Source organism: Dryobates pubescens, chromosome 4 (genome assembly GCF_014839835.1).
Source record: "Dryobates pubescens isolate bDryPub1 chromosome 4, bDryPub1.pri, whole genome shotgun sequence".
In the NCBI taxonomy this organism is placed as follows: Eukaryota; Metazoa; Chordata; class Aves; order Piciformes; family Picidae; genus Dryobates; species Dryobates pubescens.
In genome coordinates this window covers 32,727,349-32,744,543 of record NC_071615.1, presented here as the reverse complement: position 1 = coordinate 32,744,543, position 17,195 = coordinate 32,727,349, and the positions used below count along the sequence as shown (strand labels likewise).

The 17,195-nt window shown below is 50.9% G+C and overlaps 1 protein-coding gene across 1 annotated transcript; it reads left to right on the top strand.

Annotated features, from left to right (window-relative positions):
* Positions 1 to 623: 623 nt before the first annotated feature.
* CROT (carnitine O-octanoyltransferase) lies at positions 624 to 16,968 on the top strand. The gene is made up of 16 exons (XM_009908011.2): positions 624 to 765; positions 2,973 to 3,097; positions 3,918 to 4,099; positions 4,324 to 4,448; positions 5,297 to 5,405; positions 7,193 to 7,286; positions 7,381 to 7,506; positions 8,279 to 8,380; positions 8,971 to 9,054; positions 9,152 to 9,259; positions 10,377 to 10,507; positions 11,078 to 11,201; positions 12,443 to 12,521; positions 13,648 to 13,741; positions 14,203 to 14,322; positions 16,224 to 16,968. The coding sequence occupies exons 1-16, from the start codon at positions 651 to 653 to the stop codon at positions 16,342 to 16,344; spliced, it is 1,839 nt and encodes a 612-aa protein (XP_009906313.2). The 5' UTR covers positions 624 to 650; the 3' UTR covers positions 16,345 to 16,968.
* The last annotated feature ends 227 nt before the right edge of the window (positions 16,969 to 17,195 follow it).

Here is a 17,195-nt window from a genome sequence, read left to right as displayed (position 1 = left end):
CCGTGGCTCCAGGCCGAGCAGCGGTACCCGGTCCCGACTGATTCGGGGGCACTTCCCTCGTGGGTGCCTTTCACCGTGTAATGACTGGGACGGGGAGAAAATAGTGTGGGGGAAGACATCATCCGTGGGACCTCCAGCACGAGAGGGACATGGCCCTGCTGGAGCAGGTACGGAGAAGGCAACCAAGATAATCAGAGGATGGAGCTCCTCTGCTCTGGGGACAGGCTGAGAGAGTGGGGGCTGCTCAGCCTGGAGAAAGGAAGGTTCCAGGGACACCTTAGAGCAGCCTTCCAGGATTTGAAGAGGAACTTGTTTAGAAGGGCCTGTGGTGAGTGGATGAGAGGCAGTGGACTGAACTGAAGCAAGGGAGATTTAGGTTGGACGTCAGGAGGAAGTTCTGCACAATGAGGGTGGTGAGGCACTGGAACAGGCTGCCCAGGGATGTGGTTGAGGTCCCATCCCTGAAGACGTTCAAGAACAGACTTGATGTGGCCCTGGGCAGCCTGATCTAGTTGGAGATGTCCCTGGTGACTGCACAGGGGTTGGGCAAGACAACCTTGGAGGGTCCATTCCAATCCAATGCAATCTGTGACTGAGTCATCTAACCTCAGCTTCCTTAACAGGCTGCCTGGGTTGTGCAGAGCTGCATCATGGAGAAGCAAGTGCTGGAAACCTCTGAGGAGAAAACTTTCCAGTACCAGGATTCTCTGCCTTCGCTGCCAGTGCCTCCTCTTGATGAATCCTTGAGTAAATACCTTGAAGCAGGTAATGGTTTCATGTTGGAGTGTGGCATCTGCTGTTGTGAGCATCTGGAGATGCTTGTGGTTTGCAGAGCTGGAACCAGCTGGTGGATTTGGGCTGGGGGAGCCAGGCAAGTTTAGGGGCCAAAGAGGCTTTTTCAGATTGAAAAGCCCAAAGCAACCTGAGTAAACCTCTGTCATTTTACCCCTATGTGCCTTGCTTCAAGGGAACTGGGCATGTCAGAAGGTTCACTGTTTCAGTTTGAGTGTTTCTTGGTTTGAGTTTTTGACCCCCTTAGGTGTTTTGTTTTGTTTGTTTTTAGCCATACCAGCTAGTCTAATAAAAGCTATTTCTCCAGCTACAAATTTTGTGGTGCTTAATAATTACTTTCCTTGTTTCTGACTGTATTTGCCCAGGATCTTTATGTTAAAAAAAAAAAGCTGTTTCACTTTTTCATACACATTCTTGTTTTTCACTGGTACCATTAACTGTACAGCAGAAGGCAAAGGCAGAGCTGGGTGGTTTGGGTAATTTCTGCCTTGGAACAGTTGCTTTGTGAAGGAGATCACAGGAGGGAAGCTTTGCAGACATCAGAGGTGTCCAGCTGTTTGTAAACTGGTTGGTGTTACGTTGTTCACAGCAGGCTTTGTATGTTGGGGGTGACAAAGATCCATGGCCTGCTATCTTGATACTCTTTTCCTGTGTTTCATAATTTTCAGAGCTCTGAGACACTGAGCTTTTATTTTCTGGGACATTTGCTTTGTGTTTTACCTGTAACACAGGAATGCTGACAGAGCAAGACCTGCACCTCTCTGCTTAGCAGGAACCCACTGCACCAAAATGTCCCTTTCCCAGCGGAGAAATCCTCAGTTCCCTCTGTTCCCTTTGATTCTGTGTATGGTGGGATGGCCCAGAGATAGTAACTGAGGTTTTCTTTGGTGTTCCCTATGCTTTTGGAAGCAGAATGTTGAGGTGCTTGGTGTAGAGGAGAAATGTGGTGTGTGTGAGCTGTGCCCAAACTCTCTGCAGGAGAGCCCATGTTGTGCAGTAGTGAGCCTGCAGTAGCAAAGCTGCCCTTTGCAGCTTAGCTGTGTAAACCCAGCTGCCTCTCCCAGCTGAACTCCACCATCACCTGGAAAGGTTGGAGCAGATGATCCCTGGGGTCCCTTCTAACCTGGCATTCTGTGGTTAATATGTCTGTGATTAATATTTCTGTGGAGTGATAAACCGTAGTAATTGATTTGTTTGCCCTGGTTTTCTGATCTCTCTTGTCATAAATACATACTCACATGCCTTGTATTCCATGCTGAAGGTTCTTCCTACTTCCTACTTGCATTCTTTGCACAGAAGTCATTCTGTATCTTTGGCCTTGAGTGCTGATATCCTTCAACGTTCCTTGAGGTTGGAGGACAGCAGGTCTAATGGCTGTTGTTCTGCCACAGTCTCTCCTCCTAGAATATGCAGTGCATGGTTCTGGACACTCAGTTGCTGATTCTTACTGCTACAGCTTGGCATTTGTTTAGTCTGTGAATGTGAGTGAAGAAAAGGAGGTCCTGCTGAAGAGCAGTTCAGCCCCTCCAGATGACCCTTTGTAGATGCTGTGAGTCATTCCTGTCAGGACTGGTTGGAGGGCTCCTCACATTAGTCAGTTGCCTGTTGGTACAGCTCTTCTCTGTTTAAAGCCAATCGACTGGAAAAGCTGGACTGAGTGTGGCTTAGAAGGTACCTTACAGAGCTGTCTGGGCTCTGGAGTCAGAATGACTAATCTGCTTCTGAAGGTAACCTTTGAGCAGAGAAGGAGGGGAGACCTCACTGCTCTCTGCAACTCCCTGATGGGAGGCTGCAGCCGGGTGGGACTCAGTCCCTTCTCCCTAGGAACAAGTGACAGGAGGAGAGGAAATGGCCTCAGGTTTGCACCATCAGGTGAGGTTTAGATTGGACATGAGAAGAAACTTCTTGACTGAAAGAGTTAGATACTTGTTGGGCCTTCTAGGGGGTCAGAAGCTGCTCTCATCTGCTGCCATCTGTATCTGTTGAAAGTGACATTTCATGTCTTGTTAGAACACGGGCACTTAATGGCAGTTTTTCAGAGGTGTTTGTCCTCCAACTGCTTGCTTTAGAAAAGTTAATGTTGAGTATTTTCATTCACTGCCTTGCCTGTGGATACCTGAATCCAGGAGTAAACCTCAGCATGCAGCTGTCTCTAAACCAAAACCATTTCCTTCCTACAGTGAAGCCTTTCCTAAATGAAGAAGAATATCAGAGAACCCAGGAGACAGTTAAAAGATTTGGAAATGGGATTGGGAAAGAATTGCATCAGAAATTACTGGAGAGAGCTAAAAGCAGGAGGAATTGGGTAGGTATTGTGCTGTGTAGGACATCGTCCTTGAGCTGATGGAAGGCTGGTGGTTCAGGACACAATCTAGAATCACAGAATCCTAGAATGGTTTGAGTTGGAAGGGACCTCCAAAGGTCACCCAGTCCACACCCCCTGCAGTCAGCAGGGACATCCTCCACTAGAGCAGCTTGCTCAGAGCCTTCTCTAGCCTCACCTTCAGTATCTCCAGGGATAGAACCTCAACCACCTCCCTGGGTGACCTGATGCAGTGTTCCAGCACCCTCATGGTGCAGAACTTGTTCCTCACATCCAATCTAAATCTGCTCTGCTCTCATCTCAAGCCATTGTCCCTCATCCTGTCCCTGCAGGCCTTTGCAAACAGTCCCTCTGCAGCCTTCCTGTAGCCCCCTTGAGGTACTGGCAGGCTGCTGTTAGGTCTGCCTGGAACTTTCTTTTCTCCAGGCTGAACAACCCCAGCTCCCTCAGCCTGTCCTTGTAGTGGAGGTGCTCCAGTGCCCTGAATATCTTCATGGCCCTCCTCTGGACCTACTCCATCAGGTCCATGCTTTTCCTGTGTTGATAGAGTCATAGATTGATCAATTCACAGAATGGGTTGGGTTGGAAGGGACCTATAAAGGTCATGCAGTTCCAACCCCCTGCCATGCGCAGGGACACCTCCTCCTAGCCCAGCTTGCACAAAGCTTATCTGTTGGCTGGGCACTGCCAGTCAAAATACTAAATCAACGCCAACATAAAGTGTCAGGGAGCTGAAAGGCCAGGTGGTTGTTAAGGAATTCATGTCTCAAAGTGAATTGTGATGCCAAACCTTGATTTTCAGCTGGAGGAGTGGTGGCTGAACGTGGCCTACCTGGACCTTCGCATCCCGACGCAGATCCACTGCAACATAGGAGGGCCTGGTCCCTACATCGAGCACTTTTGGCCTCCGAAAGAGGGCACCCAGATAGAAAGAGCTTGTGTGAATGTGTGGCACACCCTGAGGTTCTGGGAGATGCTGCGAAGGTGAGGCTCTGCAGGAAGAGATCTGCTCTTTAAGGGACAGTGAGCTGATTTTAGGTGAAAAAAGCTGGTTTGGAGTGATTTTCAGTACTCATCCTGTGTGTGTGCTGCAGCTGCACAGACACGCTGGTGGTCATTGCAGGGGTTCCTGGCACTGCCAGCTGCCTCTGTCTTACCTTGATTTTCACACATCATTAATTACCATCTCTCTTGCTTAACTGCTGCAGAGAGAAGGTGGCCATAGAGAGATCTGGCAATGCTGTTCTGGACATGAACCAGTTCCGGATGCTCTTCTCCACTTGCAAAATTCCTGGGATTACCAGAGACTCCCTCAGCAGTTATTTTAAAACTGGTAAGCAGCTGGAACGTGGGGATTAAGCAAACAAAGGATTTGGTGGGGATGGGCTGCTGGGGAGGTTGTTTTAGGGATCAACCACTTCCTTCCTGAAGCATTGCATCAAGTGCTGATTGCTGAGTGCTTATGTAAGGAAGCAGGATCCTGCTGTTGGGGGCTCCAGAGCTGGACCCAGCACTGCAGGTGGGGTCTCAGCAGAGCAGAGGGGCAGAATCCCCTCCTTCCACCTTCTGCCCAGGATATGGTTGGCTTTTCTGAGAGGCATCAGGCTGGTAACACACAATTTGAAGCAGGGCTTTCTTTTAATCTTGTTTAGTAAGGACTAAATATTGGACCAGAAAGGGATTTGTAGATAGGGTATCTTCTTTGTTTCAGAGAATCACAGAATGGGTTGGGTTGGAAGGCACCCTCAAGACCATCCAGTTCCAACCTACTGCCATGGGCAGGGACACGTCTCACCAGCCCAGCTTGCTCAAAGCCCCATCCAGCCTGGCCTTGAACCCCTCCAGGGAGGGGGCATCCACAACCTCCCTGGGCAACCTGTTCCAGTGTCTCCCCACCCTCACTCTCAAGAATTTCTTCCTCCTCTCCAGTCTCAACCTCCCCTCTCCCAGCTCAAAGCCATCACCACTCATCCTGTCACTCCCAGCCTTTGTCAAAAGTTCCTCCTCAGCTCTTCTGGAGCCCCTTCAGGTACTGGCAGGCTGCTCTATGGTCTCCCTGGAGCCTTCTCTTCTCCAGGCTGAACAGCCCCAAGTCTCCCATCCTGTCTCCATAGGGAGGTGCTGCAACTCTGTGCTGGTGCTGGTGGCCCATTCCATGTGCTGTTTCTTGTCTCCTTGCAGAGAGTGAAGGTGATTGCCCATCCCACCTGCTGGTGCTTTGCCGAGGCCGCCTGTTTGTGTTCGATGCCCTGCATGAAGGCCACATGCTGACTCCTCCAGAGATCTTCAGGTTTTCCAACTACCACATTTCCACTCAGCTGTCCTGTTTAAGCTGCATACCAAAAGAGTTCTTCTTTTCCTGTCCCTTTCACCCTAAAGAATTAGGGTTGAGAGAGGCTGCAGCTTCTGCTGTAGTTGAAGGTTGAGGTTTGTGTAAATTCTTCTGCAGTGGATGGCAGCCTCTTTCTCCAAAGCCTGGTGATCTTGTGCCCCCAGAACATCACACTAAAGGGCTGATGGAGTTGTTTCAGTAGGAAACATCATTTGTCTGTGAAGCTTCTTGCCATGAAATTCTTAGTAATGTCATTCCTTTCAGGACCAGTCCACACTGATGATTGTCTCATTGCTGCTTGAACCTTCTCAAAGCTGAAGCTCCACTGTCATGTTGATTAAAGTCTAGTACCACACTTGTGGTCCTTGAGTAGAGGGGCTGGAATTTTGTTGCTGTAGGAGAGTCCCAAACCCTAGGGTATCCTGTCTGGCATCCTGCTAGCTGCAGAGCCCTGCAGCAGCATTTCACTTTATTCTTTGTCTTTTGGCCAGACCTGTGGCCACCAGCCCTGCTGGTGGCTCTTTTCACCTTCCTGAGCTGCTGCAAAGGAACAGAGAAAAAGAATTTGGTTCTTTAAACACTAGATTTCTGCTCTAGTGCAATTGCATGTGTGGAAAGCTGTGCTGTGCTCTATCTGCTAGTGGCACATGGAGGTGCTGGCTTTTCAGAGGGTCAATGCAGCTGTGACCACGAGGGTTTGCACTCTGTTGGTCTTGCTGTGATGCCCCATGGGGAGGTGGTTTCAGGTGAACCATCAGGGATCTGTATGCATCTACTTGGTGGTTGTGCCTTTCATCTGCAGAAGACTTGACATTGAAATTGGCAAAAGGTGGATGCCCAGATTCCTCAGGGAGGGCAACAGCCTGTTGGAGTAGCTCTGAAGTCCCTCTTTTGGCAGTCTGGTGCTTCAATAATCAAGATACCTCAGCGTTCATGTTTCTGATGGCCAGGGTTTTACCTGTTAGAGTAAGCAAGTGACAAAGAAAAGAGCAGCTGGAGTACAGCCAGAGAGCCCCAAAGCTTTCCTTTGTCTGTGAAAGGGCAGGATGGGGTGGGTTTGGTGGGGGTTTGTGTTTTGGTGGTGGCTTTTTTAATAAGCTCATCATGGATGTCTTACAGTTTTGACTGCTCATGATCAGCAGTAAAGTTTAATAGGCAAGAGGGTCAGGGCAAAGGACAAAGCAGGTTAAATGTCTGTCAGCTTTGGAGCTTCTTTAACATCTGGAAGGACATGATATGAATAACTGAATTTGCAAACTCAGAGTTAGCTCTCTGTTAATAACCCTTTCAAGGGACAATGCAGGGCAGAGGTAAGAGAAGTGTTCCTGTGTAGCTGCCTTTCTGCATTTAGGATGTGCTGTAGCTGCTGTTCTGCTCACATGGCAGGAGTTGTCCTGGGTGGAAGCTTTGCAGTTGTAGCTGGTGAGCTGTTCTAGATGCTGCAGAGCTGTAGGTTTGAGCTGCACTGCTGAAGGCTTCGTTCTAGTTTTAAATGAAGTGCATGCCAACACAACAGGACCATGAGTGTTTATCTCTGAGTTTGGCAGCTGCAGTTTGAATTAACCATTGGTGACCAACAGCAGAGCTTCAAAATTCAGACTGAAGCTGCCCTTCCACATTCAAATCTGTTCCTGAATGTAGAGGCAAAACTCCATCTTGGTAAAAAAGAGAGGGATAAAAAGGGTGCTTTTCATCTTCCCTCCACGTGGTCTTTGTTAACCTGAGTTTCTGAACTCTTCTTAAAGGCAACTCACATATATACAGAAAAGATGCCACAGTGAACCAGATGGCCCAGGACTGGCAGCCCTGACAAGCTGTGAAAGGACAAAATGGGCAGAGGTGGGAATGCTTCCAAGAGCTGATTGCAGAGGGGAGTGTTGTGGTGGCTGGAGCTGCATCATTTCACCCAGCTTTGTCATCTTCTGCTTCCTAGTTACGGGAATATTTGATTGGCCTTGACCCAAAGAACTTAACTCACCTGGAGAAGATCCAGAGCAGTTTGTTTGTGGTCTGCTTCGATGATGCCAGTCCCCACGCCACTCCTGAGGACTACTCTGAGGTAGCTGAGCGTTTCTGATGGGTTGTTTCTGGGCTTCTGAGTAGAGACAATTGTTGTGCATATGTGCAGGAGCAGCACTTACTGGACTGGAGCATGAGGACAGCAGATTGGGACTGGAGATGAGGAAGAAATTCTTGACAGTGATGGTAGGGAGACACTGGAACAGGTTGCCCAGGGAGGTTGTGGATGCCCCCTCCCTGGAGGTGTTCAAGGCCAGGCTGGATGAGGCCCTTCCAACCCAATCTGTGAAGATGAAGCAGGCAAATGTGCAAACAGTGCTTCTAATGGTTTGGGTTGGAAGGGACCTGAAAGATATCCAGGTCCAACCTCCTGCCATGGACCTGGACCTTTCCCACCAGCCCAGCTTGCTCGAGGCCTCATCCAGCCTGGCCTTGAACACCTCCAGGGGGACATAACTACAACCTCCCTGGGCAGCCTGTTCCAGTGTCTCCCCGCTGTCAAGAATTTCTTCCTCATCTCCAGTCTCAATCTGCCCTCTTCCAGAGTCAATCCATTGCCCCTCATCCTGCCCCAACGACAAATCCCTTGTCTGATCCTTCAGCCCTCTGCCTAGCAGCATCCTCAGAGATGCAGCCCTCAGCTTCTTTAATGCCAGCCCTGGTGCTGGCAGTCCTGTTTCATCTTCATCTGGCTGAAGATGTCTGCTCTGACAGGGTGGCCTCCCTGTCCTCCTGTGGGCTGTGCTCATTGTGAGAGGTGGGTGGTGTGCTCAGTGCTGTTTGTAACACAGTGTGTGTGCCTTCTGCTCCAGTTGACCAGGCTGGGGCTGCTGGGGGACCCAACTGTGCGCTGGGGAGACAAATCCTACAACTGCATCCTCTTTGCCAATGGCATCTGCAGTGCCTTTTGTGATGTGAGTTGAACTTTCTCCCCCCCTTTATGAACCTTTCAATTCTTTATTTGGTGACTTCTTGCTTCTAGGGTTTGGTTTGAAATGTTTCACATGATCCTCTCTAGTGCAGCCTTGTTTAGCAGGCACCTTGCCTGGCCAGGGCCCCACAGCAGCCTGCTTTCAGAGCTTGGTGTTACGCCACAGCTGCACTGAGAGCATGAGATCTGCAATCACAAGCTTATCTCTCACACTGTTTAGTGAGGCAGTTTCAGAGACAAGCCCCACATTACACAAGCAGGCTGACACTTAACCCCTCTCATGCTGTATCTCTTTGAAGAGCTGTGGGGCTGAAACTCAGGTGTTCTTAAACTCATTAGTGACTGGCCAGACTGTGGCTGTCCCCTGACATCTGCTTTTCCACAGCAGTGGGCATGGTGCCTCCCTCTGGCTCCTGAGCAGTCAGAGCAGGGTTGGACCTGGCATTGTGGAACTAGAAAAACGAGCCCAGTACTGTGCAGTAGAGTGCAAAATCGAGTGGGGCAGGGGAAAGATCAATTTGATGCTCTTGCAGTTGTGCAAATGTTGTGATACCTTATCTTGTGTGATTCCAGCATGCTCCTTTTGATGCCATGGCTTTGATTACCATGTTGGCTTATACTGACAAGAAGATCATTGAAAATGAAGGAAGGTGGAAGGTATCCATCCTTTAAACTTGGAAGTTTAGTAGTTGGTGTGTCTTTTCTTATGGATAATGCATTCTGGTTTCTTTCTTTTCTGTCTGCATCCTGCCAGGGATCAGATAAAGTAAGGGATATTCCGTGGCCAGAGGAGCTGGTCTTCACAGTGGATCAGAAGCTGATCAGTGAGATTGGACGTGCCAAGGACTTGTACTACAGAAAGGTGACCTTGGCTGCTGCTGCTCTTCTGGCCCTCATTGTCTGCATCCTAGTTACAGGGTTACAGCTGGTCTGGAGAGCAGGGCTGGAGATGTTGATAAACTGATAAATAAGGAGGCCTAACACCAAGCTTGAATTGGTTACATTGCTGGTTTAGAGAATCACAGAATTGTTTGGGTTGGAAAAGCTCTCTAAGATCACCCAGTCCAGCCATCAACCCAGCACCTCCATGGCCACCACACCATGTCCCCAGGTGCCATGGCCACACATTTCTGGAACACCTGCAGGGATGGGGACTCCACCACCTCCCTGGGCAGCCTGTGCCAATCCCTGACCATTTCCTCATCTCCAACCTAATCCTTCCCTGGCACAATTTCAGGCCATTTCCTCTTATCTCCTGATCCTAGGGAGAAGTTCCCAACCCCCACCTGGCTCCAGCCTCCTCTCAGGGAGCTGTAGAAAGCAATGAGGTCTCCACTCAGCCTTCTCCTCTCCAGGCTAAACACCTCCAGGCTCCTCACCAGCTCTGGTCTCCAGACCCTTCCCCAGCTTCCTTGCCCTTCTCTGGACCTGCTCAGCCCCTCGGTGTCCTTGGAGTGAGGGACCCAAAACTGACCCCAGCACTCCAGGTGTGGCCTCCCCAGTGCCGAGTCTGGGGCGACAATCCCTGCCCTGCTCCTGATGGCCACACCATTGCTGATCCAGGCCTGGATGCTGGTGGCCTTCTTGGCCACCTGTGCACACCCTGGCTGATGTGCAGCTGCTGTCACCCAGCACCCCCAGGTCTTTCTCTGCTGGGCACTTTCCAGCCACTCCCAGCCTGGAGCCTTCATGGGGTTGTTGGGAGCCAAGTGCAGGACCCAGCCCTTGGCCTTGTTGAGTCTCATACAGCTGACTTTTGCCCACTGATCCTTCCTGTCCAGGTCCCTCTGCAGAACCTTCCTGCCCTCCTGCAGGTCAGCACTGCCACCCAGTTTAGTGTCACCTGCAAACCGCCTGAGAGTGCATCAATTCCCTCATCCAGATCATTGATAAAGCTGGTTTAGGTTGTGTTTTATTTGGGGTGGACCAAGCTGTAATGTTTCTTGGCTTCTCTAGCTTTCCCTCCTTTGCTGTGGCAGGTGTCTGAGGTGGAGCTGGTGAATTATGTCTTCACATCCTTTGGCAAATCCTTGATTAGAGCCAGGAAGCTTCATCCTGATACCTTTGTGCAGCTTGCCCTTCAGCTTGCTTATTACAAGTGCCATGGACGGTAAGAACACCTCCTTAGCTAGCTGAGGGATAAAACCCAGCCCCTTAGGAAGGGCTGCCTCTGAGGAGATGTGCCCTTGTGTCACTTGCTGTGAGACAGAAGAAGCCCTAGATTCACAGAATGGTTTGGGTTGTATAGGACCTTAGGGATCACCCAGTGCCACCCCGCTGCCATGGGCAGGGACACCTCCCACCAGCCCAGCTTGCTCAAGTTCTCATCCAGGCTGGCCTTGAACATCTCCAGGGAAGGAACATCCACAGCCTCCCTGGGCAACCTGTTCCAGTGTTTCCCCACCCTCACTGTCAGGAATTTCTTCCTCATCTCCAGTCTCAATCTCCCCTCTTCCAGCTCAAAGCCATCTCCCCTCATCCTGTCACTCCCAGCCCTTGTCAAAAGTCCCTCCCCAGCTCTTCTGGAGCTGCTTCAGATACTTGAAGGCTGCTCTACGGTTTCCCTGGAGCCTTCTCTTCTCCAGGATGAACAGCCCCAACTTGGCAGGGCATTTTTGTTGCTTGATAGAGCAAATACTTCCATGTTAACAAGAAACTGTTGCCTCCTTTGTCTCCTCAGCCCAGGCTGCTGCTACGAAACGGCCATGACGCGGCGCTTCTACCACGGCCGCACCGAGACCCTCCGGTCCTGCACTGTGGAGGCAGTGGAATGGTGCAAGGCCATGCTGGATCCTTCTGAGACTGTAAGTACTGAAATCCTCCTTTAAGCATCATGTATTTAGAAGGACTGTTGTCTGAGCTGCTTAAAGCTCCTTTCTCTGGAGTCTGCTGACTGGGAGTTGTTCCCTTCCCAGTGGGGCAGATGGGAAATGTCGGGTTGCTTGAAGTCTGGTTGTGGTGGCTGAGGTGAGCTGGCCTGGCTTGGTTTTCTCTCCTGTCTTTTCAATGTGTGTGTCTGGAGTGGTTCTTTGCATGCCTCACTGGGGGTTAGGAGCAGTGTGTCCTGCTGGGGAGTGGCTCTGCTGGGAGGTTAATTTTTCAAGTGAAGTCAGGCAATGGTTGAGTCTGAGAGCAAAACTGGGATCCCTTTGTCCTAGTGGCAACAGGGATGTGTTCCAGAGCTGGTCTCTGAAGAGCTGAACTGGTGCCCTTCTCTTTTCCCAGCAGTTAGCCTCTAGTGCTTGCCTGGCAAAGCATCTCAGGCCTTTCTTGCCAATGAGAGCTGTACTCAAGCTCTTTCTGGTGGCCTTGCTGCATGTTTCTCAGAGCTTGAGAAAATGAGAAGAGCTTTGACACAATTAGGAACTGCAGAGATTTTGTGTCATTAATGCTTCTGAGAAACAGCTAGGGATCTGGCAGCCATGAAGTGTTGGGGTGGGGTGGGGGGGCTGAGAACCAGAGTCCTGAGGAGCAGATTTCCCTGACATCTTCTGGCATGTGCTGCAGAGCCATTGCCCCTCATCCTGTCACTCCAGGCTTTGTCAAAAATCCCTCCCCAGCTCCCCTGGAACCTCTTCAACTCCTGGAAGGCTGCTCTCAGGTCCCCTTGGAGCCTTCTCTTCTCCAGACTGAACAGCCCCAAGCTGCTCAGCCTGTCCCCATAGGGCAGGTTCTGCAGCCCTCTGATGATCTTCATGTCCTCTTCTGGACCTGCTCCAGCAGCTCCATGTGCTTGGGATTGCCCTGACCCAGGTGCACAACTTTGGACTTGACTTGGTTGAACTTCATGAGGTTGGCCTGGCCCCACTTCAGCAGCCTCCTTCACTAAAAGCTGTATTTGTGTTTTCCCCTCTCTGAGAATAGAGAGAAAGGAAACAAAAAGAAGGAATTTGGCTCTGGGAGAGGGTTTGAGAAAGCTTCTAAGGTACCTTTCAAGTTCATTTTCCTCTATCTGAAATGGCTAGAAGCTGTGCAAGGGAAGCAGGTTGCTGCTCTGTGTTCCTGGACTGTTCCTTTTCTAACCCTTTCTTCCCTCTCTGCCCAGACTTACCAGCGGCTGCAGCTGATGCAGAAGGCATTTGCAAAGCACAATAAAATGAGGAAAGAATGTGAGAATGGAAAAGGTACTCTGGGGCCAAAAGTTCTTTGGGGGTTTTGTTTGTTTTTCCCCTTGTGGTTGCTGTCTACTAACACATAAAATCCTGGAATGGCTCAGGTTGGAAGGGACCTCAGAGTTCATCTCCTCCAACCTCCCCACCATGGGCAGGGACACCTCTCAGCTAGACTCTGCTGCTCAAGGCCTCATCCAACCTGGCCTTCAACACCCCAGGGAGGGGGCAGCCACAGCCTCCCTGGGCAGCCTATTCCAGAGTCTCACCACCCTCCTACTGATGACCAACTTCTTCAGCTCCAGTCTAACCCTGCTCTGCCTCAGCTTCAAACCATTCCCCCTTGTTCTGTCTCTAGACACCCTTGGGAAAGTCCCTCTGAAGCCTTCCTGTAGGATCCCTTCAGGTCCTGGCAGGCAGCTCTAAGGTCCCCCTGGAGTCTTCTCCTCTCCAGGTTGAACAACCCCAGCTCTCTCAGCCTGTCCTCACAGCAGAGGTGCTCCAGCCCTTGGATCATGTTTGTGGCCTCCTCTGGACTCTCTCCCACAGCTCTGTCCTTCTTCTGCTGGGGACACCAGAACTGGAGGCAGTACTGGAGTTGGGGTTCTGCCCAGCTCAGGATTTTTTCAGAATCCCCTGTGATCTGCTGGGCTGGAAAAGAGAGAAATGCATTTTTTTAAGCCAGGGTAGAGTTGGGGCAGACATTTCCAACCCATCTGTGTGAGCTTGTGGCTACTACGAGTGAGAAAGAGTAGCTGGGAAGTAATCACCTGATGAACCTCCATGCTCTTCCTGCTTGGTGAAACATCCAGACCTTTTCTCCTTGTCCACAGACTTGCCAGTGGGCCAGTTGCACTGTGTGGAACTCCTCCCCCTTCAAATGGAAGCTCCCTTGGTGTCTGTTTGCCCCAGGAGCTGTGCTGGGTTTATGTGCCTTACTGCATTTGGGCAGTGGTGCAGGCTGGAGGTGGTGATTGGCTTTTAGATCAAAGACTTGGGAGACGATTTGTGTGCTGCAGTGTGAGTCTTGGTGTGTGGGAGGGTGGCATTTCTCTGGCCTTCAGCTGTTGAGGCCAGGAGGAGCAGAGAATCAGGGGAAGCTGCAGCTGTGGGTGATGCAGAGCCTGCCTCTCTTTGGTAGGCTTTGACCGTCACCTGCTGGGTCTCCTGCTCATAGCACAGGAGGAAGGACTGCCGCTGCCAGAACTCTATGTGGACAAAGCCTTCACAGCCAGGTAACTCTCTGGGGAGGGTGTCTGCCTGGGCTCTCAGGACTCTGTTGCCTTAGGCTTGCTGATTTATTATAGAAAGGTTTGGGTTGAAAGGGACCTTCAAGATCATCCAGTTCCTAACCCCCTCCCACCAGCCCAGCTTGCTCAAGGCCTCATCCAACCTGGCCTTGAACACCTCTAGGGAGGGACATCCACAACCTCCCTGGGCAACCTGTTCCAGTGCTTCACCACCCTAATGGGCAAGAATTTCCTCCTCATGTCTCACTTCAATCCAGTCTGAAGCCATCACCCCTCATCCTGTCACTCTGTGCCTTTGTAAGAAGTCCCTCTCCAGGTCTCCTGGATCCCCCTTCAAATCCTGGTCTTCACAGAAGATTTCGTGGTCTCTAGGACCACATAACCTCTTGTGAAAGTCCCCTTGTTTGAAATTAAAAGTGCTGCTGTTGCTTGCTGTTGTCTTCCAGTGGAGGAGGTGGCAATTTTGTGCTTTCAACCAGTCTGACTGGCTACACCAGGCTGAATGGAGCTGCTCTACCTATGGTAGATCATGGCTATGGCTTTTTCTACACCATCAGAGATGACAGGTGAGGAAAGCATTTCATCTGGGGCATGGTTCAGACTCAGGCACAAAGGGAAAGGAATGAGGAAAGCCAGGAGACAGAGGAAGCATGGCTGAACATGTCAGAAGAGGTTGAGAAGTGAGACACAGGAGTGTAGAGGCATGAATGTTCTGGGAAGGCACTTGTGGGAGGAAGCACAGGCAGTGGAGGTGCAGTGAGCTCCAGGACTCTGGCAAGAAGCAGAAAGAAGAGCGTGGGGAGGATGCAAGAAGAGGGCAACAAAGTAAGTTACCTTACTCTGAAACAGTGGGTTAGAGATCAGTAGCTGTAACCTGCAAAGGTAACTTTGAACAAGTTGCAGATGGCTGGTTTGGACAGAATGGTTGGGGTTGGAAGGGACCTTCAAGATCATCCACCCCAACTCCCTGCCATGGGCAGGGACACCTCCCACCAGCCCAGCTTGCTCAAGGCCTCATCCATCCTGGCCTTGAAAACCTCCCTGTCCATCAGTCTTGGCAGTGGCACACACAGCTCTTGCCTCGAAGCAGCTCCCTTTTGGCAGAAACTAAAGCATTTGGGCTTCCCTTCTCATGCAATGGGAATATTTGAGAAGATCCAGCTTTGGGTTTTTGTTCTCATGGACAAAAAGGATTGGTTCCAGAGCAGAGCTCCTGAAGGGCTGTGATGGTAATGTGTTGAGCTAAATCCTTGGCTTGTGACTTAGCTGGGATTTGGGTGACTCCTTCCAGAAGCTCTGTAATGGTTGTGTGCAGGTTTGAGGCAGGCTGAGGACACAAACCGTTTACACTTTGGTCTTTGACTCTGCTCAGATAAACAGAGCTGGGTAAAGATTTACCTTTCATTGGGTAAACAGATACAAAAGTGCTCTGCACCTGAAAGCAGCAGCAGAGGAGCAGCAGCTTCCACAGCATCTGCAGGTGTCACTGTACTGCTTAAATCAGCTGCAGCATCTGTCAGCACTCTCCTTCCTGAAGGCACTGAGTCAGAGTCACAGATTGCATTGGGCTGGAAGGGACCCCCGAAGCTCATCTTGTCCAACCTCCTGCATTCAGCAGAGACACCTCCAACTAGAGCAGGCTGCCCAGAGCCACACAGAGTCTGATCTTGAATGGCTTCAGGGACAGGGCCTCAACCACATCCCTGAGCAACTTGTTTCAGTGTCTCCCCACCCTCACTGTGTGGAACTTCCTCCTGATGTCCAACCTAAACCTGCCCTGCTCCAGTTTCAAACCATTGCTCCTCGTCCTATCCCCACAGGCCCTTCTGAACAGTCCCTCCCCAGCCTTCCTGTAGGCCCCCTTCAGAAACTGAAATACAGCTCCAAGGTCTCCCTGGAGCCTTCTCTTCTCCAGGCTGAACAACCCACACTGTCTCAGCCTGTCCTCCTAGCAAAGCTGCTCCAATCCCCCGATCATTGTTATGGCCTCCTCTGGACCCCTCCATCAGCTCCCTGTCCTTCCTATGCTGAGGGCTCCAAAGCTGGACACTACACTGCAGGTGAGGTCTCCCCAGAGCAGAGGGGCAGGATCCCCTCTCTCCATCTCTGGCCACACTGCTTTGGATGCAGCCCAGGCTGCCCTTGGCCTTCTGGGCTGCCAGTGCCCATTGCTGGCTCCTGTCCAGCTTCTCACCCATCAGCCCCACCAAGTCCTCCTCTGCAGGGCTGCTCTCAATGTCATCACCCCCAGCCTGGATGGAAATCCCAGTGAGCAGGGACACCTCCAACTAGATCAGACTGCCCAGGGCCACCTCAAGTCTGGTCTTGAATGTCTCCAAGTCCTTCCTGAACGCTGAGGCAGGATGATTGTGGAGTGCGTCTTTTGCTTCTGAGGGCAGTTTGTGTGGCTTTGCTCCTAGCCCCTGGCAGTTGGGCCTGGCCACCACCTCCTCTTCTCTCTTGACAGGATTATGGTGTCCTGTTCTTCTTGGAAGTCGTGTCCAGAGACCAGCGCAGAGGTGCTCTGCAGAACTGTGTTCCAGTGTTTCCAGGACATGCTCCAGCTAACAGTGACAGCTCAGCTGTGAGGTTGGTCATGATGTAGAAGGCTTTGCAAGCCCTCCAGTTAGGTGTAGTACTTACAAATGAGATGCTACTCAGAGTATCCAAATTAAGCCACGTGATGAACTGTGAGAAGCCTATTCTGATGGGATTGACTGTAGGAATAGCAGCTTTGGGAATGTGATGTAGCCATGTGCACCAGCAATGCAAGCAGTAGGACCTGTGTAGAACTATGCAATATTAAATGATGCCTTATCAATGCAAATGACCCTGAGAGATGGGCTGGTGGAGGAGCTGTGGGAATCTTAGGAGTTACACATAGAAGACTTTGTAGGGCTACTGACCAGTGGAGCACTTATCTGCATACTTGGGAGTAACCACCCTGTCCTCTCAGGTGCTCACACTTCCTGCTCCTGCTGGTTGAGGAGGTGGAAGGGCAGGTGGAAGGACAGCCTCCCTGAGCTTGGGAGCTGAAGTTCTCTCTCACTTAGGTAACCAATAAATGTTGTGTCTGTCCATGGGGATGTTCCCACTACCTTTGTAGTGGAGAGAACTGCAGCCTTTTGAGGCAGGAGCTCTCAGGAATAGTGCAGAAAGCAGCACAGGAGTTCGAGTTCCTCAGAGGTTTCACCTTCTGGGGACTCCGAGTGTCTGCTGCTTTACACTACACTGATCATGCAGAACAGAAGGGAGCTCTCAAAGCAGGCTGGGGGCATTCTCAGGTGTTGAAGACTTGAGTCCTCTGTTTTGAACAGCTTTGTGTTTTCCTCTCCTAGAAATAAAACTCTTGTGAAAACTCAGCTTTGTGGTGTCTGTGTTGGGGGCTGCTGTGGGTTGGGGGCTGTTTGATCTGTAGTGCCTGAATCCTGGGAAAGAG